This window comes from Otolemur garnettii, unplaced genomic scaffold (genome assembly GCF_000181295.1).
Source record: "Otolemur garnettii isolate 467f Iridium unplaced genomic scaffold, OtoGar3 scaffold00027, whole genome shotgun sequence".
In the NCBI taxonomy this organism is placed as follows: domain Eukaryota; kingdom Metazoa; phylum Chordata; class Mammalia; order Primates; family Galagidae; genus Otolemur; species Otolemur garnettii.
In genome coordinates, this window is record NW_003852422.1 from 13,500,778 (window position 1) to 13,527,219 (window position 26,442).

The window sequence follows — 26,442 nt, forward strand, 5'->3', positions numbered from 1 at the left end:
AAAAGGATTATAAAGGATTATACAACAGATCAATAAATCAAAAAGTTGGTTTTTTGAAAAGGTCAATAAAATAGATAAACCTTTGGCCAACCTAACCAAGAAAAAAAGAGTAAAATCTCTAATTTCATCAATCAGAAATGGTGAAGATGAAATAACAACAGACCCCTCAGAAATTCAAAAAACCCTTAATGAAAATTACAAGAAACTTTATTCTCAGAAATATGAAAATCTGAAGGAAATCGACCAATACTTGGAAGCACGCCACGTTCCAAGACTTAGCCAGAAGGAAGTGGAAATGTTGAACAGGCCTATATCAAGTTCTGAAATAACATCAACTATAAAAAATCTCCCTAAAAAGAAAAGCCTGGGACCAGATGGCTTCACGTCAAAATTCTACCAAACCTTTAAAGAGGAACTAGTACCTATATTACTTAACCTTTTCCAAAATACAGAAAAAGAAGGAATACTACACAACATATTCTATGAAGCAAACATCACCTTGATCCCAAACCAGGAAAAGACCCAACAAGAAAAGAAAATTATAGGCCAATATCACTAATGAATACTGATGCGAAAATATTCAACAAGATCCTAACAAACAGAATCCAGCAACACATCAAACAAATTATATACCACGACCAAGTAGGTTTTATCCCAGGGTCTCAAGGCTGGATCAACATACATAAATCTATAAATATAATTCATCATATAAACAAATTAAAAAACAAAGACCATATGATTCTCTCAATTGATGCAGAAAAAGCTTTCGATAATATCCAGCATCTCTTTATGATCAGAACACTTAAGAAAATTGGTATAGAAGGGACATTTCTCAAATTGATAGAGGCCATCTACAGCAAACCTACAGCCAATATCATATTGAATGGAGTTAAATTGAAATCATTTCCACTTAGATCAGGAAACAGGCAAGGGTGCCCATTGTCTCCATTGCTCTTTAACATTGTAATGAAAGTTTTAGCCATTGCAGTTAGGGAAGAAAAGGTGATCAAGGGTATCCATAAAGGGTCAGAAGAGATTAAACTTTCATTCTTCACGGATGATATGACTGTATATCTGGAAAACACCAGGGATTCTACTACAAAACTCAAAACTTAGAAGTGATCAAGAAATACAGCAGTGTCTCAGGTTACAAAATCAACACTCATAAATCGGTAGCCTTTATATATACCAACAAAAGTCAAGCTGAAAAAACAATCAAGGACTCTATTCCATTCACAGTAGTGCCAAAGAAGATGAAATATTTGGAAGCTTACTTAACAAAGGATGTAAAAGATCTCTATGAAGAGAACTATGAAACTCTAAGAAAAGAAATAGCTGAAAATGTTAACAAATGGAAAAACATACCATGCTCATAGGTGGAAGAATCAACATTGTTAAAATGTCCATACTACCCAAAGCAATATATAATTTTAATGCAATCCCTATTAATGCTCCACTGTCATACTGTAAAGATCTTGAAAAAAATAATACTTCATTTTATATGGAATCAGAAAAAACCTAGAATAGCCAAGACATTACTCAGAAATGAAAACAAAGCAGGAGGAATCATGCTACCAGACCTCAGACTATATTATAAATCGATAGTGATCAAAACAGCATGGTACTGGCACAAAAACAGAGGGGTAGATGTATGAAACAGAATAGAGAACCAAGGGATGAATCCAGCTACTTACTGTTATTTGATCTTTGACAAGCCAATTAAAAACATTGAGTGGGGAAAAGATGCCCTATTTAACAAATGGTGCTGGGTGAACTGGCTGGCGACCTGTAGAAGACTGAAACTGGACTCACACCTTTCACCATTAACTAAGATGGATTCTCACTGGATTAAAGATTTAAACTTAAGACATGAAACTATAAAAATATTAGAAGAAAGTGTAGGGAAAACACTTGAAGAAATTGGCCTGGGTGAAATTGCCCCCGGGCAATTGCAGCAACATCAAAAATATACTACTGGGACCTGATCAAACTAAAAAGCTTCTGCACAGCCAAGAACACAGGAAGTAAAGCAAGCAGATAGCCCTCAAAATGGGAGAAGATATTTGCTGGTTATATCTCTGACAAAGGTTTAATAACCAGAATCCACAGAGAACTCAAATGTATTAGCAAGAAGAAAACAAGTGATCCCATGTCAGGGTAGGGACTTGAAGAGAAACTTCTCTGAAGAAGACAGGCACGGCTCGGCGCCTGTGGCTCAAGCGGCTAAGGCGCCAGCCACATACACCTAAGGTGGCGGGTTCAAATCCAGCCTGGACCCGCCAAACAACAATAATGGCTGCAACCAAAAAATAGCTGAGTGTTGCCGTCGGCGCCTGTGGTCCCAGCTACTTGGGAGGCTGAGGCAAGAGACTCGCTTGAGCCCAGGAGTTGGAGGTTGCTGTGAGCAGTGAAGCCATAGTACTCTACCCAGGGGGACAGCTTGAGGCTCTGTCTCAAAAAAAAAAAAAAAAAGAAGACAGGCACATACAGATATATGAAAAAATGCTCATCATCCTTAATCATCAGAGAAATGCGAATCAAAACTACTTTGAGATATCATCCAACTCCAGTAAGATTAGCTCATATCACAAAATCCCAAAACCAGAGATGCTGGTGTGGATGTGGAGAAAAGAGAACACTTCTACACTGCTGGAGGGAATGTAAACTAATACATTCCTTTTGGAAAGACGACTGGAGAACACCTAGGGAACTAAAAATAGACCTGCCATTTGATCCTACAATTCCTCTACTAGGTATATATCCAAAAGACCAAAAATCACACTACAACAAAGATATGTGTACCAGAATGTTTATTGCAGCCCAATTCATAATCATTAGGTCATGGAAGAAGCCTAAGTACCCATCGACCCATGAATGGATCAATAAATTGTGGTATATGTATACCATGGAATATTATGCAGCCTTAAAGAAAGATGGAGACTTTGCTTCCTTCATGTTTACATGGATGGAGCTGGAAAATATTCTTCTTAGCAAAGTATGTCAAGAATGGAGGAAGAAAAATTATCCAATCTACTCTGCCCTACTGTGAAACTAATTTATAGCTTTCATATGAGAGCTATAACCCAATTATAGCCCAAGAATATGGGGAAAGGGGAGAGGGAGGGGAGGGGAGAGGGGAGAATGGGTGGAGGGAAGGTGATTGGTGGGATCACGCCTATGGTTCATCTTACAAGGGTACATGTGAATCTTTCTAAATGTAGAATGTAAATGTCTTAGTCTTAACACAAGAACATGACATGAAGGCTACGTTAACCAGTTTGATGAAAATGTTTTAGATTGTATATAAAACCAGCATACTGTACCCCATGACTGCATTAATGTACACAGCTATGATTTAATAAAAAAAAATTGAAGAATAACAAGAACAGATTTGTACTTGACAAAAAGTACTCTGGCTACAGAGAGAACCAAATAATAGGAGAGAGGTAAGATTAGGGAAAAATTAGTATACTCTACAATGGTCTCAATGAGATATGATCAAGGATTAAACTAACAGAGTGGCACAAGTTTTTTTTTTAAAAAGGAAAAGATTAGAAAGACATTAAGAAACTAGTTGGGGGCAGTGCCTGTGGCTCAAAGGAGTAGGGTGCTGGCCCCATATGCCAGAGGTGGTGGGTTCAAACCCAGCCCCAGCCAAAAACTGCAAAAAACAAACAAACAAACAAACAAACAAAAAACTAGTTGGTCATATTATAGGTTGACTGTCAGGTATCTGTCCTGGGGAGAAATCAGTCTGCCATTATCCAAAATGAGGGAAAGAAAGTAATAGGTTGGTTATTTGGCTGGTGGATTGGCCTTGCTGAATTTGATATGATACCTGAGGACACACAGGTTCAATGTACAAGGGGCAGTGAGCAATAAAATCCTATGGCTCCAATATGGGGTCAGGGCAGAAGATGTAGCTTTGTGAGATATTAACAAGTAATACTAACCAGTTAGATAGTAAATGTGGATAAACTTTTTCACAGAAAGTAATGATAATGAATGAAAAAGGAAATATTTAAAAGCGAGGTTAAGAAAAGAAGGAAGATTGGGAAGAACTGACTAAAGAAGTAGGAAAAAAGAAAACAGAAATAGAAGTGGAGCTACAAGAGCCCCAGGAGCTTTGAAATTGCAAGGAGACCAGGAGCTCTGAAGTCTAAAGAGTCCTGTTAGTGAGATAATTGGGTTGATAGTGACCTCAGTGATAGCAGTTTCACTGGATTAGTCTGCACAGGCAATATTAAAACTGATAATCACAGTGGCTCACCTCATGCTCTGGAGAGAGATGTTCCATGTCAGTCCGTAAACATCTGAGACCAGGTAAAAAGTGATTAAGCATTAAATCCTCTGAAATGACTTGGGACAAGGCAGTTAAGGAAATTAAAAAAAGAAAACAATAAAAACTAGTGTATATTAACAAAACAGGGATTGCTAACATATAAAAAAGAAGCCACCTTAAATGATGCCTACAGCATGCTGACCACTCAGAGTAAACAGATTCCCCTCAAATATGACTCTGCATTGGTGGATTAAGTTATCTATGACGAGTCAATTGTGTTTATTCAAACAAATCTATTTATGCCAGTGGTATTAATCACTGTAACATTCCATAATTGAATCATGTTATGTATATGTATGAAATAACACGTGAAAATTAAATCATGTATTCTAATCATATGTCTAAATAAGCATGAAATAAATATTAAAAGATAATATATCCATGACAACTAAATTAAAAGTTTTGGAAAAAACTGATAAAGGCAAACGGCTTAGAACACTACTGTTTAAATATTCTATATATACACAATATATATTTTATATACATAAATTTATATATACTAAAAATATAAAAATGGTAAAGAATTGAGAAAAATAAAAAAATCTAGAAAAATTCTATACTCAGTATCAGAAATATTTTTGGATTTTCTTTTTTTTTTTTTTGGATTTTCTTTAAAGAAACTAAAAATCATAGACAACTGCATTATAAATATGGTTTATCTGAAAAAGAAGATGTTAACTATACACAGCAGATTCACACAAAATAAATACCTTAGTCCTAGAAATACATTTGTATATCTTAAGTTAAAATAAGTTATATGTTGAGCTGGATAAGACAGCTTTTGCTTTAACAGGAGTATTTACCTTAAGTTCAGTACTACTTATAGTTCCTGCTATGAGTTTGACTTAATTATCTTGCATTCAAAAGTATCAGGAAAGTAGAAGCATTTCTCAAAAATATAATTCATCTTGTTTATTTATATCAATTCTCGTACCTTATCCTGGTTGTTAACCATTTAAAAAACAGCTCTTATTTAATATAATACCACATGAAAGTGAAAAAAGTTCATTTCATTAGTGTTTGATAAAAATTTATAATCAATTTCACTATGAAAAAAATCAGTATAATATATAACTAATACCTTGAAAATACATTTATAAATAAAAATTTTGTTCCTAAACAAAGTTTCTATGATGAACGATCAATTTTAGGTACTAAAAATATAGATACCATTTGTTTGAACCAAATTCCTATCGTTATCAGGCCTGCAATCTAATGATCACGCAGTTTTCTAGATACGGGGAAAGTACCAGTACCACCAATATATAACTATGAGTGACCTTTGGAGTCTCATTTAGAGACTATGGGCATAGGTTGAGAAACTGATGATGGCCATATATGGAGAGAAGAGGGAAGTAATTCTTCTCTTTCTCTTCACTGTTGAGGCCTACCTTTTCCTCATGGAATCATTTAGTTTTATCAGATATTAGGGGTCACCTTTTCCTCCTCAGTGAATGATCACCAGAAGGCCTCTGTCTGATAACAATGAGGGAACACTCATAGTTTCATAAGGGAGATCATTGCATTTTTATTAATTAATAGAAAGCTCAATTACAAAGTTTTTCTTATAAACAAAATTGACCTCTGTAACCACTGCTTGTTAACGTTAGCTCTGTACCTTAGTTATACAGTGTGCCTATACTTCCCCCTAATGACATTTAAAAATAATTGTCAAATTATCTTTTCATCCCCAAGCCATCTTCTATTAGTTTAATTCCACTAAAAGCAGAACTTATCATTCCTGATTTATCTTGTTGGCATTTTCAACTTACAGCAGACAGAGGAAGCAAACATTCCCATTTAAACATTTCTAAATTCTTTAAACTTTTCTGAACTGTGACTTCTTATTGTGGCAAACGTTATAAATGATAGTTTTTCTCATGTCCTTATTAAACCAAGGTGCCAGTGCCAAAAGGAATATTCTTACGTTCTGATCAGCTCAGGATGTAATGGAATTGCAGAAAAGATTTGGACAACGTGATTTTATTAGTAGCCAGATTACCCTGTTGACTCAAGTACAAGTTGACTCAAACTCACATCAAACTCAAGCGTGAGTTTGATCTGACTCAGTATAACTAACACTTTTAGTATCTGAATAAGGACTATTGTTAAGATGGTTCTTCTCCTTACTGTATTCATATAAAGATATTTTACTGTATTTACCCTATGCATAACAGTCTATGCATATCTACACATGCAATAATTTTCCTTCTACATAGATTTCTACGCTCTTTGGCAACCACTGCCTTTCCCACTTGGCAAACTTGGCTTTTAGAGCTAAAAATTTTGAACTTTTGACTTTTACATTTTCCTTGAGGCATATTTCTTCAGAAACTCTCTGCTATATAAGATTATAAGTAATTTCTTCCTTAAGTTTTGAATATTTACTTTTACAAAGTCTAATAAATATGCCAAATATTCTCTTTCTTTCAGATCCACACTGATCACTATTACCTCCTTGCAAGGCTCTGTCACTTCTCCATTACTCAAGAATTCTTTCTTAGTGCTACTTTGGAATATCAGTTCCTCTTTTTGCTTCCTGTCTTCTCGAAGTTGAAAATGCCAACAAGATAAATCAGGAATGATAAGTTCTGCTTTTAGTGGAATAAACTTATAGAAGACTTATGAAGAGTTGTGGTACAAAATTATTAAAATATGGTGTCTCTCCCCACTTTATAATCTTTCTTATAAAAAATATGGCTTACAGTCATTACCTATATGACTAGGTCACTTATGCAGATTGCTGAAACAAAATAGTCTCAACTGCATACCTAACTTTAAGTTTTTTTTTTTTTTTTTAGACAGAGCCTCAAGCTGTCCCCCTGGGTAGAGTGCCGTGGCATTACAGCTCACAGCAACCTCCAACTCCTGGGCTCAAGCGAGTCTCCTGCCTCTGCCTCCCAAGTAGCTGGGACCACAGGCGCCCGCCACAACGCCTGGCTATTTTTTGGTTGCAGCCGTCATTGTTGTTTTGGCGGGTCCGGGCTGGGGATTCGAACCCGCCACCTTAGGTGTACGTGGCTGGCGCCTTAGCTGGTTGAGCTATAGGCGCCGAGCCCTAACTTTAAGTTTTAATGTTTCTAAAAGGATATGTAGTTCTTTAACAGACAGCTCTTTTATTCTTTTTAAAGAGTGATCTCTTAATTTCTTATTGTTTTAAATTTCAGAATATTATAGGGGACAGTTCTGCTTTTCTACTTTCTCTATTTGACTAATTCTGAACAAAAGTAATCTCCCAGTGGTAAATTCCAGTCAAGAATCCAGTGTCAATGAATGTCAGTGGTATTTTAAGACACATTTAACTCACTAAAATTCTGATTATATTGTTTAGCATGTACTTTTATAGTTTTTCAGTATTTAGCTTTTTACTATTTCTTTTTTTTTTGGCAGTTTTTGGCTGGAGCTGGGTCTGAACCCGCCACCTCCAGCATATGGGGCTGGTGCCCCACTCTGTTGAGCCACAGGCGCCGCCCGCCTTTTACTATTTTTTCAATCTCTTATTTCCCCTTTCTTGAACTCTTCTGCCTTTTAATAAGAAAGCCTAGAAGTTGAAGTTCATCTTGCCTATCTTTGTCTTTACTTCCTAGTTTTATTTTACTAGTCTTAAGATAGTAAAAAGAACATTTAACAGGACAGCTATAGGTTCTTTGTTTCAGACACAGTTTTGCCTTTAATTATTAAAAAACAGAAGTCACTAGTATCTTTAAGCTTTAGTTTAATCGTTTACAATACAGTAGTTGACACGGGCTTAGACGATCTCTAAGTTTTCTTCTAGTTCAGTGGTTTCTCAACCTGTGGATCGTGACCCAGAGGAATTGTATTAAAGGGTTGTGGCATTAGGATGGTTGAGAACCACCGTTCTAGTTCTACAATCACCGCGGATGATTAGATAGGGTGGCTTTGTAATTTTTCAATCTCGCTCTCTAAGAGATATTCACAGTACTTCACTGGATGTTGACAGTTAAACATTCACTGAACAACCTAAATGCCAGGGCATATACAAGGCTTCTTTCTGATTAACAGAACTCTCAGCTACAATTCATCTTGCCCTTCATTTCTTGTTCAGTTACACAGCTGATTAACATAAATAAAACATCAGGTTAAGAACCTCATCAATGTTTTCAAAACTATAGGACATATAAACATAGAGTATTTAAAATTATATTTTAAAATCATGAGATGGCTAGAATAAGAAGCGGGGCAAATCAAATTTTTAATTTTCTACAGTCTTTAAGAAAGTTGAAAACAAAGTTCTACTTTTCAATCTTTAATAACTGAAGTTCACTGTAAGATTGGTCATACAAATGTAGACACACTTTAACACAGTAAGGATACAACAACAGGAAAGTGCACTGTAGGCTTCAAAAAGATGGGTAGCAATATCCAGTCTTTTAGAATCCACAATTTGTAAGTTGTTCACCAAGGCTAATTTATGCAAATGTGGTATAACAACTGAAAAAAAGAAAAGATTACATTTTTATGCAAAACATGTATACAGAATCCTGATATACTTTTAAAATCACTTATCATTTTAACTTATGAAATTTCATTTTAGTTCTGGATGATACCAAAAGGTTACATATACCCTACTCTTGTTTTTTTCTTACTGGGGAAAAAAAGCACGTTTTTCAGAATAAAAGTGATGTGGCATTTGCGAGAAGCAGATTATAGCACTACCACTAATTATGAGGATGTATACAGGTCATTTGGCTTCGCTGTAATTCAATTTCCCAATTTAAAAAATGAAGGCAAATAAACAAATATAAATCCAATAGTACCACTGCCATTAAATAAAAGGTAAATAAGGTACACCTATGCTTTTTCAACAACAAATTACTTCACTCCTTTATAATACTATTATTAGCTTTAGTTTCTTGAATTTTTTTTTTTTTTTTTTGAGACAGGGTTTCACTCTGCTACCCTGGCTAGAGTGCAGTAGCATCATCATAGCTCAATGCAACCTCAAACTTCTGACCTCAAGCAATCCTCTTGCTTCAGCCTCCTCAGTAGGACTATAGGCATGTGCCACCATGCTTGGCTAAATTTGCTATTTTCTTTTAGAGATGAAAATCTTGTTATTTTGTTCAGGTTTTGTCTCAAACTCTCAGCCTCAAGCTATCTTCCTGCTGGCCTTGGACTCCCAAAGTGTCAGGATTACAAGACTGAGCCACCAGGTCTAGTCTACTTTCTCAAATTCTTAGTGAAGACTAATTAAAGTTGTTCAATGAGTTTAATACCCTCAAAGAATAATGTAAAATTTCAACCTACTGCTAAATGTAAGTGATGGCCCAAGAAGCAATAGCCAATTCAGTAGCAATGAACACTCCTAGCGCCTAAGATTGTTCTTTGAAGAAATGGCTTCACAAGAATCCAGTGTACTCAATTCTGATATGAGGACAATTGACACTAGTACATGGCAGGGGGTGGGGAAATAGGGGAGCAGAGAGAGGGACAGATGGGGGAATGGGGGTCATGGTGTGTGACACACCTCTTGGGGGTAGGACACAATTATAAGAGGGACTTTACCTAACAAATGCAAACAGTGTAACCTGGTTCTTTGTATCCTCAATGAATCTCCAACAGTAAAAAAAAAAAAGAAATGGCTTCATCATACAACCCCTTTCTAGTCTCTGATTGGTTGGGAAACACAAAACAACCACTCTAAGTACAAACTGTTGACCAAATACATAAAAGCTACAATCTCCTGGAAGAACTCCTGCTTCCTAAATAAGCCAAGACTATAATCACAACTTCCATGCTTAACTTAGTAAACGGCAAAAAGTTCCACCCCCCAAAAACTTAGAATAACAAGGGCCATTTTTTAGGGGGCTTTTTGATTTGTCAAAATGAACAAGATACTCAAGAAGAGGTCTAGAAAAAATTAGGACATAAAGACTCCAAACGGTCAGTCATCAGTTTCATTAATTAGTATGCTGATGCTTGAACAAAATAGTGACTGTAAGAGTCTCTCTCAAAGGCCCTCTTGTTCATTTCTGCCCAAGCCATCAGAAGCTTATCCTCCTTGCACTTTATCTAGTTACGCATAGCCCCTTTATTCCTTCCTCTCCTGAGTTCTCTGACCTTTCCTCAAAGGTCAACATCCTCTTAAAATTGCTTAACTAGAAAATAATTCTATAGAAGTTAATTTAGACTCTATTTGTAAAGGCAGTTAAAGGCTATAACTAAAGATCTTTCTAATTCTCAGGAAGACAAGATAAAAATCTATAGAATTCAAGATTTCATTATATACATATTGTCCTGGCCACCATATTTGTATTAATTAACTCAATTAATTAGAAACTCTTCAGATGAAGAGAAATAGTTAAAAGCAATAAAAGATTAAACACTAGGAAAAAATTCAATAATCAGGTAGATGGGTATAATTCCTTTTTTTTGGGAAAAGGGATGGGATCTCACCATGTTACCCAGGCTGAGGTACAGTAAGTATTCACAAGTTTCACAGGTATACTACAAGCCTCAAGCTTTGGGGCTCAAGTGATATACCTGTCTCAGCTTCCTAAGTAGCTGGGCCTACAGGGCATATGGCACTGCACCCAGCTTAGAAGTGCATAGTTGTAGAACTGACCTTCATTGCGAAAGAAAAGAAGGAAATATTTAACAATGTCAATACAGACTTTTTCATCTGGGAAGATGGACAAAGATTGAAAATTACAAGCAAAATAAAATAAGTCAATAGGAAATTTTATAAAACTGTATTTCAGAAAACTTAAAAAAAAATCTCTGTATTAACAAAAATTTTCAGAGTCTTACAAAGTAAAATAGCTGAAAACAAAAAACAACTATACAGTATTCCAGATAAAACAATTGTGAAGCAAAATCAAGACCAAAATATCTTATGATAAGTAAGAAGTGAGAAAGAGGTCAGGCAAGGTGGTTCAGGCCTGTAATCCTAGCACTCTGAGAGGATGGCCTAAGCACAAGAGTTTAAGACCAGCCTAAGCAAGAGGGAGACCCCATCTCTACTAAAAACAGAAATATTAGCTAAGTGAAATAAGCACACCTATAGTCACAGCTACTTGGCTGAGGCAGGAGGACAATTTGAGCCCAGGAGTTTGAGGTTGCAGTGAGCTATGATGAGGTCACTGTACTATAGCTGGGGCACTACAGCAGAGACTCTGTCTCAAAAAAAAAAAAAAAAAAAAAGCCAAAAGAATTAATGCCTTATATTTGTTAAGAAATATAGAGATACATATCTAAGTATCCAAAATGCCACTCCTAAGGAGACATTACCAACCAGAAATTCCCTAATTCCCTGTCTTTCCTCTTAATTCCCAAAGTGAATTGTTCATAAATATGGATAGATAACAATATAGCATTCTTTTCTGGTATGGGTTCTACTCCACCATTTATCTTACTAATATACAATATTAAATTCTTCAGGGTAAAGCTCTAAAAGAAAAGAGAAAGCTCTTGACTGGGAAGGAAGGACCAAAAAAAAAAAAGACTGATTTTTAGCTAAAAAAAAAATGCTGCTTGTGCCAAAATCTGAAAGATGACTGTGGTAAGACATACTTGGGGGTATAGTTAGGAAGTTGTAGGAAGCTTCAGAGATAACGGTTTACTAGACTTATTCAAGCAGTGTGAATTTCTAAACTAATTCTTTTCTCAAGCCAACCTTTAACTGTTATTTTGGGATCATTATGAAAAGAAAATTCCTTTCTTCTCTCTTATGCTACTCCCACAATTGTATTAGGTAGGCATTTACTCTATCAAGAAAGCTACCAAATGAAATTGAAGGATTATTTTTAGAAATTTTAAAAAACTGTACAAAGAGACATTAAGACACTGATAACTATGTTTGATAAGAACAAGTACAACACCTGACCTTAGCCAAAAGACTGAGAAGAAATTTTACTATGTTTGATTTCAGAAATGACTCTAGTTTCAGAATTATTGCAGACAAAATACTCCCAAAGATATAATAATTGGAGCAGAGCCTATAAGAATCTACATCATCATAAATCTTTCTTTTGAATGTATATAAAAAGTTAGATTATGGACTAACTTTTGGAATAATAATTTTTGGTGCTTCATACTCAAAGAATAATTGTCATAAATGTTGAAGGAGTAAAAAGAGATACTATGGGAACTAGAAAATATTTAGCAGATAATCATGCAGATCATTTAGTAAATCAACAAGTCATGAATTAAAACAAGTGATGCATCATGTTTAGTGGTTTTCTAAGTGGGAGAAATACATACTTTCCATATGAACATGTCTAGAAACACAAAAATTTCCATAAAAATAAAAAATATAAGTAAAAGGCAACACAGCATTTCACAATTAACAGTTATTAAGAAATGTTTCTACAATAATTTGAAATAAGTTCATGAGTTCTTTTTTACATCACATAGCAATCAGTACACAGTTTAAGAAACCACCCATTAATAGCAATACTGACCAATTTATAATAGCTAACTTGTTTCACTTTCAGTATGTGAAAGATGCACAGCAAATCTTTAACACATGACTTCTGGCTTAGAGAAATCCTTAGAGAAACTTCTGGCTTTTATCTTAGATTACAATTCAGAGAAAAAAGGTACAAAAATGCAACTTACACTCATCTCGAAACCTGGGTTCTGCATTAGGCCCAACTCTACCAAATGTTTTTATGATCTCTGTATGCAAAGAATGCTGGTCTTGATATTGAGGATCTTCCAGAAAAGAAGCCAACTGCATTTTCACTCTTTCTAGCAACTTAAAATTGGATAATGTACAGTCATTTGAAAGAATATTAAAAAACTGAGTAGCGTTGTTGAAGTGAAAGATACACATTAAACATGGCTTACAGCAGTGGATTCAAACAATTTATATCCCCATGACAGTTTTAAAAATGTGTTATTAAATAGTTATGAATTTTTTGGCTCAGAAAAGGTGTCACATCTTTGTTTATGCTTGTGAATTCTTAATTTTTTAAAAACATTAATGTCCGCCAACAAACTGCAAGAATAAAAGAAAAAAACCCTACCATATTCAGAGAAAAGGAGATAAGTTTATGATGATTTTGTAACTAAAGTATAATTCTTAAAACAATTCACATTGTAAGTTACCCAATTATTCACCTTCTGAAAGCAATGAGTCATAAATGACTTACATCTTACTCATATTTCCCTAAAAGACATTTTTATTTTAGGATTTAAGAACATGTTGAAATTCTGCCAAGACTGCAAGCTTTGCAAAATGATGTACATTTTTTTCTGTTGCTTTGCCAGTGAAATATATAAGTGAAAAAAGGGAAAATGTTCTTTAAATTTAAAAAAAATTGATTTTTTTTTTTTGGCCAGGGCAGGGTTTGAACCCGCCCTTTGAAATATGGGACTGGCGCCCTACCTTTTTGAGCCATAGGTGCTGCCCAATTATTTAGTTTTTGTTATAAAAAACCTGTAAAAAGAAATTTTATTGAAATTTTTCTTTTCTGGATAAAATAGCCATTATATGGAAAACCTGTTTTCCATCTAAATGACTAGATAATATGTCCACAGATAATTTATTTTCTAATTTACAGAGTTTTTCACTTATATATGGACATATCAAATATAATAAAAAAGAATAAAATTTTGATAACTGCCCTATAGTTAATGTTGCAGATAGAACCTAAAAAACTTGAAATGAAATCATAGTTTCAGAATCAAAATATACCCTTAGGGAGAAAGACCTTGGATATGTCCTGGAAGAAGCATGACAGAGAGTTTGCACAATGATAGACTCTGTAACAGATGATAACAATCCACTAAATGTCTTTACAGTTTGATGTCAATGACACAGTTATCATAATACAGGTGTTCACTCATCTTCATTTGTAAAACTAAGATGGATCTGTGTTCCTAATGTTATATGGCAAAGTAGTCTTCAAATCTGTGCATGTTGGCAATCAAGAATTTATGTAGATTGGCTAAAAGTCTACTGAATAATAGGAGACTTTGGGACTATAACTGGTTTGAAGGGTTATTCAAAAATTGCAATATGCAGCCCAGGCTTAAAATAGAACATCCAGGCATTGATGTATACTTAATTTTCTGATAGAGAAGAAAAACAAGAGATTTCCTTGGGACAGGGAAATATACCTGAGAATGTAGAAAGTCATTATGCTTCCTGCTCTCTGCCACCAGGCACATGTATGGTAATGTATCATCATCACTTCAATGGTATACGAACATAAATAAAATTTCAATTAATTCCTACCTCTCTTTGAATTACGGTTTCCATAATAGTGCCAAAGGCTGGAATTGTGGCAATCCTGACAGAGCTGTTAGAATTAAAAAATAAAGAAACTGAAACTGTGAGATTAAAAATGAATATTATTAAAATGTATATCAAAAGTAAGTACAAGGTAAATATATTGTATTAGTCTCTAGCAATGACAAATAAAAAAAAAAAGCAGACCAAGAAGAATGCTCAAAAAGACAGACAGGATAACTTAAGGTCGCAGTCTGTGAAACTCACAATTCAGGATCACTGGACAAGGTAACAAGGGCCGGAGCAACCCGCTTGTCAACTAACGCTTCACTCATGCCTCGAAGAGTCAGCTGTAAACCAGTCAACATGCAATAAAAAATGGTTTGGTAAACTGGAATGAGAACTGGGTTAGCTGTGACTGAGGATGGGCAGGCAGACTCATTGGCCTTTCTTGGTTTAGTCATCCACACGAGACATTAAAATGTTAAGCCTTTGGTTCATGCTATTACGCTTACTGGTAAGAACCTGTTAGTGAGATTAGCAGAGCATCCTTTCTTAGCCTGAAAGAAAACAGTCCATCAGCTTGTTTTCAGTTTAGGAAATGTTTATTGAGCAGTGATACTGCTAATATTTATTTAATACATGGCCTCCAAATGAGACTTACAGAGAGGGTTGATTAAAAAAAACATGATATATGACCAGTAACACAATAAAGTTTAAAATCAAATAAGCATAATCCAGTATTATCACTTTAGAGAGAGTCTTCAATAAATTTAAAAGCTGATGGCTATTTCTTGACAGGCACATTTCAAAAGGGATGCTGAATATAAAAGGCAGGGACAACACTTACATTTCAGGGTCACTGGAGAGAGTAATGAGAGCAGGAACAACCCTCTGAGCTACCAGAGTTTCATTCACCCCCTTCACCAACAGCTGATTGGTCAGCGCAGGGGGTATTCACAGGTGATGCATGGAAAGAGCAGACACAGTGCGCCATGGGAAGAAGAAAGGAACAAACAAGAGAAAGAGAGAAAACACAAAAGCAAAACCAAAATTAGAAGCTAAGCAAATATTGCTACTAGAGTGCTTTACAAAGGCAGAGAATGCTTAGGAGGAAAATAAAGCTTAAATAGCCTAGCAGTCCACAAAAACAGATTTTGTTTCCCATTCAATGGCAGTTTGTACTTTTGGTCAAATAGTCTGTGCAATTTCAATGTCAATTAAAATGCAACTTAAGGGTGGAGCCTGTGGCTCAGCCAGTAGGGTGCCAGCCCCATATACCAAGGGTGGCGGGTTTGAACCCGGAGAATTGCCTCAGCCTGAGAGCTGGAGGTTGCTGTGAGCTGTGATGCCACAGCACTCTACTGAGGGGAACAAAGTGAGACTTTGTTTCTTAAAAAAAAAGAAAGAAAAATAAATAAAATGCAACTTAAAAGACAACTTTACTTCTTAAAAAAAGAAGATAAAAGGAAGACAAATATTGGGTTCTGTGGTTAAAATACTGAAAGTAAATGTGGTGTGATTTTATAATGTATGACCAAAAAGGTACAAACTGGGATGTTTTTAAACCAAACTGAAATGGCTAGCAGCCACCACTAAAGCACTTATTATTGTTCTATAGCAAGTACATTTAAAAACCACATAGGAAAATTCCTAACCTTTTAAGTCACATAGGTTTCTTTTTGACATAAAGAGATCTAATGTAGCTTACTGGAAACTATTACACTCGGGAATCAGATCTAGCTTCAGACTCCAGTCTTTCACTTATTAGCCATGTGGCCTTAGATAATCTCTTGAAACTGAGTTTTCTCATCTGAAAATAGTATACTATCATCTACCCCAAAGGACTGTTGTGTTATTGATTTGCACCTAAAATGCCTAAAAACTGTGTCTGTCAAAGAGTTAGACATTCAAGAACTGAGAATTTATTCTGACTATTCCAAGAATATGAGATTTGTGATGTACTTGGACAAAAAAATTAATTAAAAGAACTTTTAGGTGGTTAATGTCTATTCTAAACAGGTCTTTGTTGTACATTTCTCTATAAGCTGAAATAAACTTTAAAATAAGAATGATGCACAGAATTAGATCTCTATAATCTAATCATAAAAATTCATTTAGTAGCCAATGCTAAACTGCAAAACTGGAGGTTAACATTGAAAGATATGCATTTTGTTTTATATATACTGTTGAATTTTTTGAGTTCAGTAGAGAAGTGCAACCCTTTCTCAATCTCAGAATATAAGCGCATATTCATACTAAATGCTCACAGATCTGTTTGCCTAGTAATGGAACTAGTCCTCACAGAAGATTAAAGAGCCATGGAAGTTTTTTTTTTTTTGCAGTTTTTGGCCAGGGCTGGGTTTGAACCCACCACCTCTGGCATTCTGGCATATGGGACCAGTGCCCTAGTCCTTTGAGCCACAGGCACTGCCCCAGAGCCATTTAGGTTTTGTTAACAAAAACTTAGCACTGTGGGCATGTGTTAAGGCATTCCTATACAACACACCAGAGAGAGCATAGCTCACTCATGTGAAGATTCTTAATCTTGCAACAATTTGTTACCATTTACCAAGGGACTCATTTTAGAATCATCTTCAGTATTCTAAAATAATTTTCATAAAAAACCCACAAATACTTAGGAAGGAATAAAATGACAATGAACTTCTGTTATTTCCTTAAACATTATAGATGTCAGTTAGAAAGAAATAGGTCAAGAAAGGTAAATAAACTTTTAAATAAAATGTTCTGCTCTCTATTATTTAAAATAGCTTAAATTTAAATCAGTAAAGTGTATCCTGAAAGTCTGCTATCTTGCACTTTATAAAAGCATTAAAAAAGAGGATAATCCAGGGGACAAGTTAATTTTTTACTGTTCTGGGATTTTTAAGTTCAATTTCTGCATTAAACTCTACAATCAGAAAGGAATTTAAGAGCTATCTATTTTCATATACACATAATATATCATTTGATCTTTGCACAATAAGCACAAGTATTATTTCACTAGAAGTTAGAGAAGTTAAATAACTTGTCCAAGGTTTAGAGCCTAAGCAGTGGAGCTAGAAAATGAACTTAGTCTCGTCTGACTCATAAATCCATGGCTTCTTTGAGCTGTGGTTTAATGCTACACCCTCATTTCCTTATGATTGATATAAGAGACAGTTATATGAAGTTCTTTTCTGCATCTGTTGGGAAACCTATCATGTCACAGTGGAGCAGATTTCCCTTATAAAATAATTTGATTAATTTGTTACATCACAATGTAATATATGGCCTCTTATTTAACAATGAGAGTAATGTGATTGATTGGATTCCCTCTTTTTGTCCTGCCATCTAGAAGCTAAGCTAATTATATTGTACGATTTCTCAAGATTCTTATATTATGCTGGTATATGCATTTTGTACTTTAAAAAGCAAGAACAGTTTCTGATCTTGCTTTTTAAACACAGAATTTAAATATCTTGTTTTTTATGTTTTTATTTTGAATTACCTCATTTTTAGGGGAAGCAGGCACAATTCTAAATTACTAAGGATTGGTATCAAAAGAAATCTTATGAGCAGTATTTATTTTTTCAATCCCATTTTGTTCAAAGTAATGATCATTGATAAAAAGGAAATTTAATTTCTTCTACTGATAACTTTTTTGATGTATTCAGTTAAATTTTTAAAATCATGAATGAATCTGAAAAATATTGAAATAATCTCTCAAACTCCAAAGTTCATAACTGTCCTGGGAGAACACTGCAAACTGCTTAGGCACAGGTAGTTTCCAGACCACCACTGACAGCAAACGTAGCAACCAAAACCAGACAACAGCCACATGTAAGAAATAAGACAGAAAAATGAAGCAAATAAAGAACCCCAAAACAAATAAAAAGGGATGGTGCCTCATTTTACTTATTTTCATTTACATGGTTTGCTTCACCAGTGCATATATATATTTTAGAGACAAAGGGTTTAAGAGAAAGAAATAGTTTTTATGGTCTTAGGATGAAATCCTGTGAGGAGAATGTGTGAAAAAAATGGTTTCTCATTTAAAATGACATTATTTTTCTTTTGTAGGGGAGCAGGGACTGAAGAATGACTCTTCTTTCACTGTAATGACCTCTTTCAGCATACTGAATAATTACAATTATTTATATGCAGAAGAAACTTGTACTAGACATAGAACTAAACTGTTACTTTGCCATTCACCTCAACAAAGAACCTGTGATTATAGCTTTTTTGATCACATGTGTATAATAATTAAGGGAATAACATGGCAAAGAATTTTCAACTTCCTAAAAACAATGGAATTTTACTTAGTTTCCACAAATCTAATTTCTATATTTAAAAATTTCAGAAGGCATATATTTTAAATATATTAGTGCCCTCTCCTTTTGATTGCAATTTATTTTAAAAATAAGTTGTGAAATTCATAAAGATGTGAATTATCCAATTCTCAGGAAACAAATGCTTTAAAATATTTTAAGAATCACATGCATACGGGGGCTATTTTAGTTTAGGTAAGTATATATATTCCGTATATTATAATATTATTTTGTTTTACAACAGTATGGATTTAAAAAAAAACAATAATGATAATGATAGTTAATATTTATTATAATCATTTATTATAACCCAGACACTATTTTATGGGCTATTAATTCATTTAATAGTAACAAAAATCCTTTGAGATGGATACTTTTATTATCAACTTCACCTTGTAGATGAGGAAACTAAGGCACGGAGAAGTTCAAAATTGCCTAAATAATTTACTAGGTGGCAGAGATTGAAACTGAACCCAGGTAGCCTAGCTCTATGGCAAAACTCAATGAAGTTTTAAAAATATGTATATAAAGATATACTTAGGCTATGACATAGTTTGCTATATGATGGGTACAAAAAATAAGTATTTCAATTTTCATACTTAACTGGGCAAGGTGGCAATTTAAAAGATCTAGGCAAATTATATTAACAGTCTCTTCTCTTTAATAAGTTCATGGACACTTACTGTACTGAAGTGTTATTCTACATGTAATATGTGAAGGGAATAGTAAAGTAGGAGTAATTAATAAAATAACTATTTCCATAATTGCATTAACTGATTTTCTAATTCTACTGATGAACTCAACTACATTTTATAAACTTGAAAGATAACTTTAGTTGTTTTGGTTTATTTTAGTAGTGTTTACCACAACAAATAGAAAAGTATAGTCAGAAAGATTTATATAGGATAGCGATTAAAATAAGATTTAAAAGATAGCACTGATAATAAAATAACATTCAAGGAACCAATAAGGCTAGAAAATATTCTTAAATATGTCAAAGCTAACTTTCTGCCCCATCACACAGTACACAACCAGACATTGTTCAATGCCATAAAATATATATCAACATAACATGGTAAGCAAAGCCTTTAAAAAACAAGAACAGTCACTTTAAAAAAAAAAAAAATCATATAACTGGAACCAACAGAAGCATTTGTTGACATACCTCAAACATTCTAGCAGCAGTACACCTCACGAGTGCTGAAGTATGGACAACACCATACCACAAAACCGTTAACAGCAACTCATGGTAGGCTGGATTTGCACTAGAAGAAAAAAATCAATGTTGACATTGAGAGATGCAGAGCCTTACTAGTGTACTGAAAACTATATTTAAAAAGAATATTGGCAGAACATATGGAACTGGTTAACAGGTCACGGCTAAGAATCTTTCAACAAGGAAGGCACTTTATATAACACAAACTTTTAGCATATTCAGAAATCACAATTTCAGCTTTTCTAAGCATTTGCAGTTGAGACAGAAATGTCTACTCTTTAATAGCATGCAAGTTAAAACTATAAAGAAAGAAGATAAAATTTTTCTAAGAGAAAAAAAGAGCACTAGACTAAGAGTCAGATGGGTAAGTTATAATTTCTGTGGCTCTTAGTTTCTATATTTATAAATAATGAGAAAGTAGTACATGTCCTATTATATCATATAGCTGTTAGAAGGTCAGGTCAACTCAAACCATCTATCTATCTGGGAGAGTACCTATCCAAATGTAAGGTGGTATTATTAATAAATGCATAAACCTGTTCTCAATAAAGACGGAGAAAATACTATGTTAGCAGCCAGATGATATGATTACATGTAGGACTAAGCCAGTCAAACCGAATGAAAAGAGGAGCTTAAGGAGTTGGTTTTCCCTTGGAGCTCCTTTTTCAGTTCTGGGAAACTAACTTTTCCTCAAATTTGTACTTGATTTTATTTCTCCAACTGCTTCAGAGAAAACATACGTCTGTATTTTTTTCCTACTTTTAAAACTTACAATAGATTGATTATAAAATATTAAGAATGTATAAATAGGCAAAACTAAAATCACCCAACTCCCAGAAGTCTCAAAACCAAACGAATAGGTGTATATGTTACTTTTTTTAGACTTAAAACATGTACTCTATAAATCTAATTTTAAAACATTATGTGCCTTTTAAAAAACTATAAGCTGGTATTTTTTTATACCCCAGTTCCACAAAAGAAGCCTTCAGGCTATCAAGAGGAGCATGAGATAACGAGAGCAGGGTCATTACATCTTCTAAGAATCCAACTAGCAGTTTTCGGTCTTCTTCCTACAGAGGAAAAATACTGATAATGAATTTCCAAACTGTCAAGTAGAACTAAATACCATAACTACATATTTATAACTAGAAATGTTACCAAATGAAGGGATAATATCCTAATTTGGAAGCCATTTTAATTAAAGATATTTATTAAGCATATCTATGACCAGGATGGTATAAGGACAAAGATTATCTTGATTATTTGATTTAGACTTGTGTTGTCGAATACAATAGCCACTAGCCACATTTAAATTTAGATGAAAAATTATGTGAAATGAAAGATTCAGTTTCTTAGTTGCACTAGCTACAATTCAAAGGCTTCATGTCCTTATGTGGCTAGTGCCTATCTTGTTGGACAACTCAGATAGATACAGGTTACTTCTTTTCTTTCTTTCTTTTTTCTTTTTTGAGACAGAGTCTCACTATGTCACCTTCGGTAGAGTGTACTGACATCACAGCTCATGGCAACCTCAAATTCATGGGCTTAAGCGATTCTCTTGCCTCAGAGACCCAAGTAGTTGGGTCTACAGGTGCCCGCCACAACACTGGCTAGTTTTTTGGTTGTAGTTGTCATTGTTGGTTGGCTGGCCCGGGATAGATTTGAACCCGCCAGCTCTGATGTATGGGGCTGGTACCCTAGCTGCTGAGTCAAATACAGATTATTTCTATCACTGCAGAAAGTTTTTGAATGGTCTGATTTAGAACATTAAAATGAATAATCTTTTATTAAAATTTACTTTACCAAATATATTTCCCATGAATTCTGGTCCTATGTAGTTAAATACAAATTATATAAACCTGATTTTTAAGAAATTATTTTTACTATATCCTAGTGGTGAAAAATTACATGCTTGGTGAAATACAGACTACTGTGTTCTTTAAAGAAACACTGTACCCCTTGATTAAAAACAATTTGTATTTTTCATTCTTCAATGAACCACTATTACTTTCACAATCAGAAAATATTTCTTTGTATATAACACTCTTATGAAATATGTTTGAAAAAGCAAACCTGCGAAGAATCAATTTAGAGAGTTAAAAAAAATAACTTTATATGTTCAATTAATCTAAATCTATTAAGGGACTAGAATCTGACATTCTATCAGGAAATAAATATATGATAAATTAAAATCAAGCTGTCATTAGGGACATAGGAGGTAAATAACCATTTCTGCATGTATCAATACATCCATAAGAAAGACTAGCTTACCACCTGCCTTTTCCCCCTACATAGTGTAGTTTAGAATGAGGCAGAGAGAAAAGATGAACAGAAATAATGACTAACTTGAAATAAGGATGAACATAGTATAGTTTTAAGACATGGTAGTTTACTTAGTCTATTTAGTAAAAAGGCACACACATTGCCAAACTAACATAGGGCAATGTTGGAATAGACACTTTAGTCATTTTTAGTTGCCTACCATGTCAAACATAAAGCAGACATAACACTGAAAAACAAACTGAAAATCTGAAAACTCTTTTATTAAGAGTGAAATAAGAGCTATAAAAAGTCTTCTAAATGAGCACTAATTCTATTGATTTTTGAAAATATAATCTTATTCTTCATTTTTGAAATCTCAGAAATAATATCGCTTCTGTATCTGATTCAAGATAGCTTTTGTTCACTAAAGCAAATAGGAACTCTGATTTATCTTAAGAAAACTTTTTGTTTGGTAAGAGAAATGTTAACTGCTAGTGTGTGCTTCCTAAAATAAGAAACACTGACAATCTGTGATTGCTACCTCAAGGTACTAAGTATCTTGTAACTAGCTGAAATGTTGTCTCTTTAGAGACATGAATAACATTTAAATTTCATAGCGACTTAAAAGCCATATCCTTATTCATTTATTCAATGGATAAAGGGTCTACTATAAGCCAAACATTGTACTTGGTATTTTTTTATGCTTTAAAATTCTATTTATGGTCAAAATAAAAATACTAACAAAATGTTAAAAGGTTGGCTCGGCGCCTGTGGCTCAAGCAGCTAGGGTGCCAGCCACATACACCTAAGGTGGCGGGTTTGAATCCCCAGCCCGGCCCACCAAACAATAATGACGGCTGCAACCCAAAAAAAATGGCCAGGCGTTGTGACGGGCGCCTGTGGTCCCAGCTACTTGGGAGGCTGAGGCAGGAGACTCGCTTGCCCAGGAGTTGGAGGTTGCTGTGAGCTGTGATGCCATGGCACTCTACCCAGGGGGACAGCTTGAGGCTCCGTCTCAAAAAAAAAAAAAAAATGTTAAAAGGTTAAAAAATAGAGAAAAATATTGACATAACACTTATTATGCTGGAACAGCTTCCAAAATTAAAGAGAAAGGAGAATGGTATGCATAATATTGTACCTGGCACTATGCTTAGGCTCAATATTCTTGATCTCCACGAATTTAAGAACAGTAGAGGCAATCTAATAATGTATGTGACTTAAAATATCAAACACACAGAACAGTGGCCATAGTACAAGGTAGTCTTAGAAACTAGTGTAGAAAAGTAAAATTTAAAATAATATTGTGCTACTCTAACAGAATTAGAACTTCTATTACAAGGAAACCATTGAAAAAGGTATTCTTTCTTCCTTCTTAAATTCTAATTTCTAAAAATGTTTTCACTTGAGTTTTTATTTCCACTTTACTGGTGGGGCTGCTTCATACTTAAAAATTACTAGTATGCCTTGAGGCACATCATGTATTATTTACTTAAAACAATGTTAAATAGAGTGTGGTAGTCTGTTACATTAGGGGGTCACCAGTGAATCAAATTACTGGTTCACATCCTAGCTTACTTCCCTTCTCTTGAATCTGGGCTGAGCCAAGGATTTGTTTAATGAAAAGATTGCAGTAGAAATAATATAGTAATTTCAGGCCTAAACCTTCAGCTAGCAGATTAGGGTTTTGCATTCTTGGAATATGTTAATCACCATGTAAAAAGTACGGCTTTGCTGCTCCAGAGTCCACATGGAGAAAAAGAATCCCTGAGAGTACATGCAAAGTGGAGCTTAACCATTCTGAGATGTTATCAACCAATTTGCTTAACGCAGCAATAGGACGTACCACCAACACAACCAGCAGAAAAGGAGACTGAGTGAAGTCCAGACCCAGATTGCTATGGTTGGGGGATGTTTGTTACACAGTAACAATGAAGAAAAATAAAGTACAAATTTACTATTCCTAATCTTAAAATCCCAAATGCTTGAAAATCTGAAACTTTTTGAGTGCTAACTATGGCACCACAAGTGAAAACCTGTCATGGTTTGTTGTAGCTGCTGTTTAATAGCTGACACAGGTATTCTGGTGAGGTTACTGTGCCTACCACCTCAAACACAATATTTTTTCCACTATATTAATAGTACGTCATATTTTTACTGTTAAGTACTTAGACATGAATAAGTATAAGTACATGATTGTTAATTGGTAGCATATAAATTTGGAGCCAGAAATGATGGTGATGTGATGTCAAACAACCACAGATTATCTACATAGGTGGCTGACATAGTAACACCTTTGGTTCAACGTACCTGAAGTTTTATTTCATGCATAGAATAATTAAAAAATAAAAATACTGCATAAAATTACCTTCAGCCTATGCATGTAAGATGAATATGAAACGAATACACTTTGTGATTAGACTTGGGTCTCATCCCTAGAATTTCTCATTATGTACAAACGAATATTCCAAAATCTGAAACACTTTTAGGTCCCAAGCATTTTAGATAAGTACTTTGCTAAAAATGATGATAAATATAGCATTCTATAGTATTTTGTAGTTTAGTTCACCTAACACAAATGCTTTGTTACTTATGAAAAACTTATCACAAAACACAATTTATTTATTCAACTGAGTTTTTACTGACTTTTATTTTTCAAATATGATCTCCATTATACATTACTTATTGACTACATTAATTTTGTTTTCCTTTATGGTTACCAATTTCACTTGTACATACATTAAGAAGAAATATTAGGTATTTTTCTGAATAGAAAACAATTTCCCTTACCTGAATATAACAAGTAAGAACTCCTGTTGCATAAATAGGGACTGTAGCTTTAGTGAGAACCCCATTTCCTGCTGAAGAATCTAAAATCATTAAAATAATTTAAAAAGTGTGAGTATATTTTAAGTATAAAGAAAAAGTCACAATGCATTTTAAATTAAAATTACAAGTGTTTACTAGATAAAAAATAAATATTATCATTACTTTGAAAAATATTGTGATTAAAACTTATTTCTACTGGTTGGTATAAAACACAATTCAATGTTTCTTAAAGAGTCATTATAAGCATAGACATTTCTGATAAATGAGAAAGAAGATTAGTAACTAAATGAGATGCTATATTCCTATTTCCATATCAGAAATCAGAGCTTTCTTTAAGAGTTGCAGAAGTGTCCATTTAGGCAGGTCTTCCTAAATTTTTATGCTTTCAATTTGTAGTGTTTTGTAAATTGTAAAGGCACTCAGTTAAAAGCTGGCACTTAGATAAATGTCATTTAATCTGCTTCCAGATATGAGATTCTACAGAGTTTCCAGTACAAGCCTAATTCCTGAGCCCCTCCTTATCTTCAATAGGATTTTCAGACAAAGCCCTAGTTATTTTCATGGAAGAGGAAGGAATCAGCCAAAGTAAAGCAGAGACAGGAAAGCATCCAACCATAGGTGTGTGCCCTGTGACTACTGTATGAGACCTTCTTATATAGATCTATAGATAATTTCAAAAGAAAAATCCCGAGATGATAATTATCATTCCCAGCAGCAAGAGTTCTTATTTATTATTGATCAAGGGGCACGGTGTTAAGGATTTATGTTTGCTGTTATGTTCTCAAGAATTTTTTATTACTATATTTTTTACATATGGTTATACATTATTTTCCAAGAGAAGTACATAAAGAAATTGAGTTAAAAAGATCTATTTAACTAACTGCTCTGAAAAAATTCTAGCAGAAAAAGGAAGTTCCATTTTCACATTAATTAGTATTTGAGGTTTGTTTATATTCTTGGTAAGAATAACTTTTTCTTTCTTCTTTTTTGGGGGGGGCGGGGGACAGAGTCTTAAGCTGTTGCCCTGGGTAGAGTGCTGTGGCATCGTATCTCACAGCAACCTCCAACTCGGGCTCAAGCGATCCTCTTGCCTCAGTTTTTCTATTTTTAGTAGAGATGGGGTCTTGCTTTTGCACAGCCTGGTCTCAAACTTGTGAGCTCAAGTAATCCGCCTGCCTCGGCCTCCCAAAGTGGTAGGATTACAGGCAAGAGCCACTGTGCCAGGCCTAAGAATGACTTTTTCTTGCATGGAGTACTCATATTAGTTGAGTATGATGATGGTGGGAGA

At 34.3% G+C, this 26,442-nt stretch overlaps 1 protein-coding gene across 1 annotated transcript in view; it reads right to left on the minus strand.

Moving 5' to 3' along the window:
* The window catches only part of KIAA1468 (KIAA1468 ortholog), a 122,459-nt gene that overhangs the window by 11,028 nt on the left and 84,989 nt on the right, over window positions 1–26,442 (minus strand). The window contains exons 19-26 of the mRNA XM_023512362.1: window positions 25,116–25,195; window positions 21,030–21,136; window positions 20,016–20,115; window positions 14,808–14,890; window positions 14,547–14,610; window positions 12,923–13,061; window positions 8,678–8,794; window positions 4,271–4,359 (exon numbers count right to left, since the gene is read on the minus strand). Coding sequence (XP_023368130.1) covers window positions 4,271–4,359; window positions 8,678–8,794; window positions 12,923–13,061; window positions 14,547–14,610; window positions 14,808–14,890; window positions 20,016–20,115; window positions 21,030–21,136; window positions 25,116–25,195 — 779 coding nt within the window. The remainder of the gene's footprint in view (window positions 1–4,270; window positions 4,360–8,677; window positions 8,795–12,922; window positions 13,062–14,546; window positions 14,611–14,807; window positions 14,891–20,015; window positions 20,116–21,029; window positions 21,137–25,115; window positions 25,196–26,442) is intronic.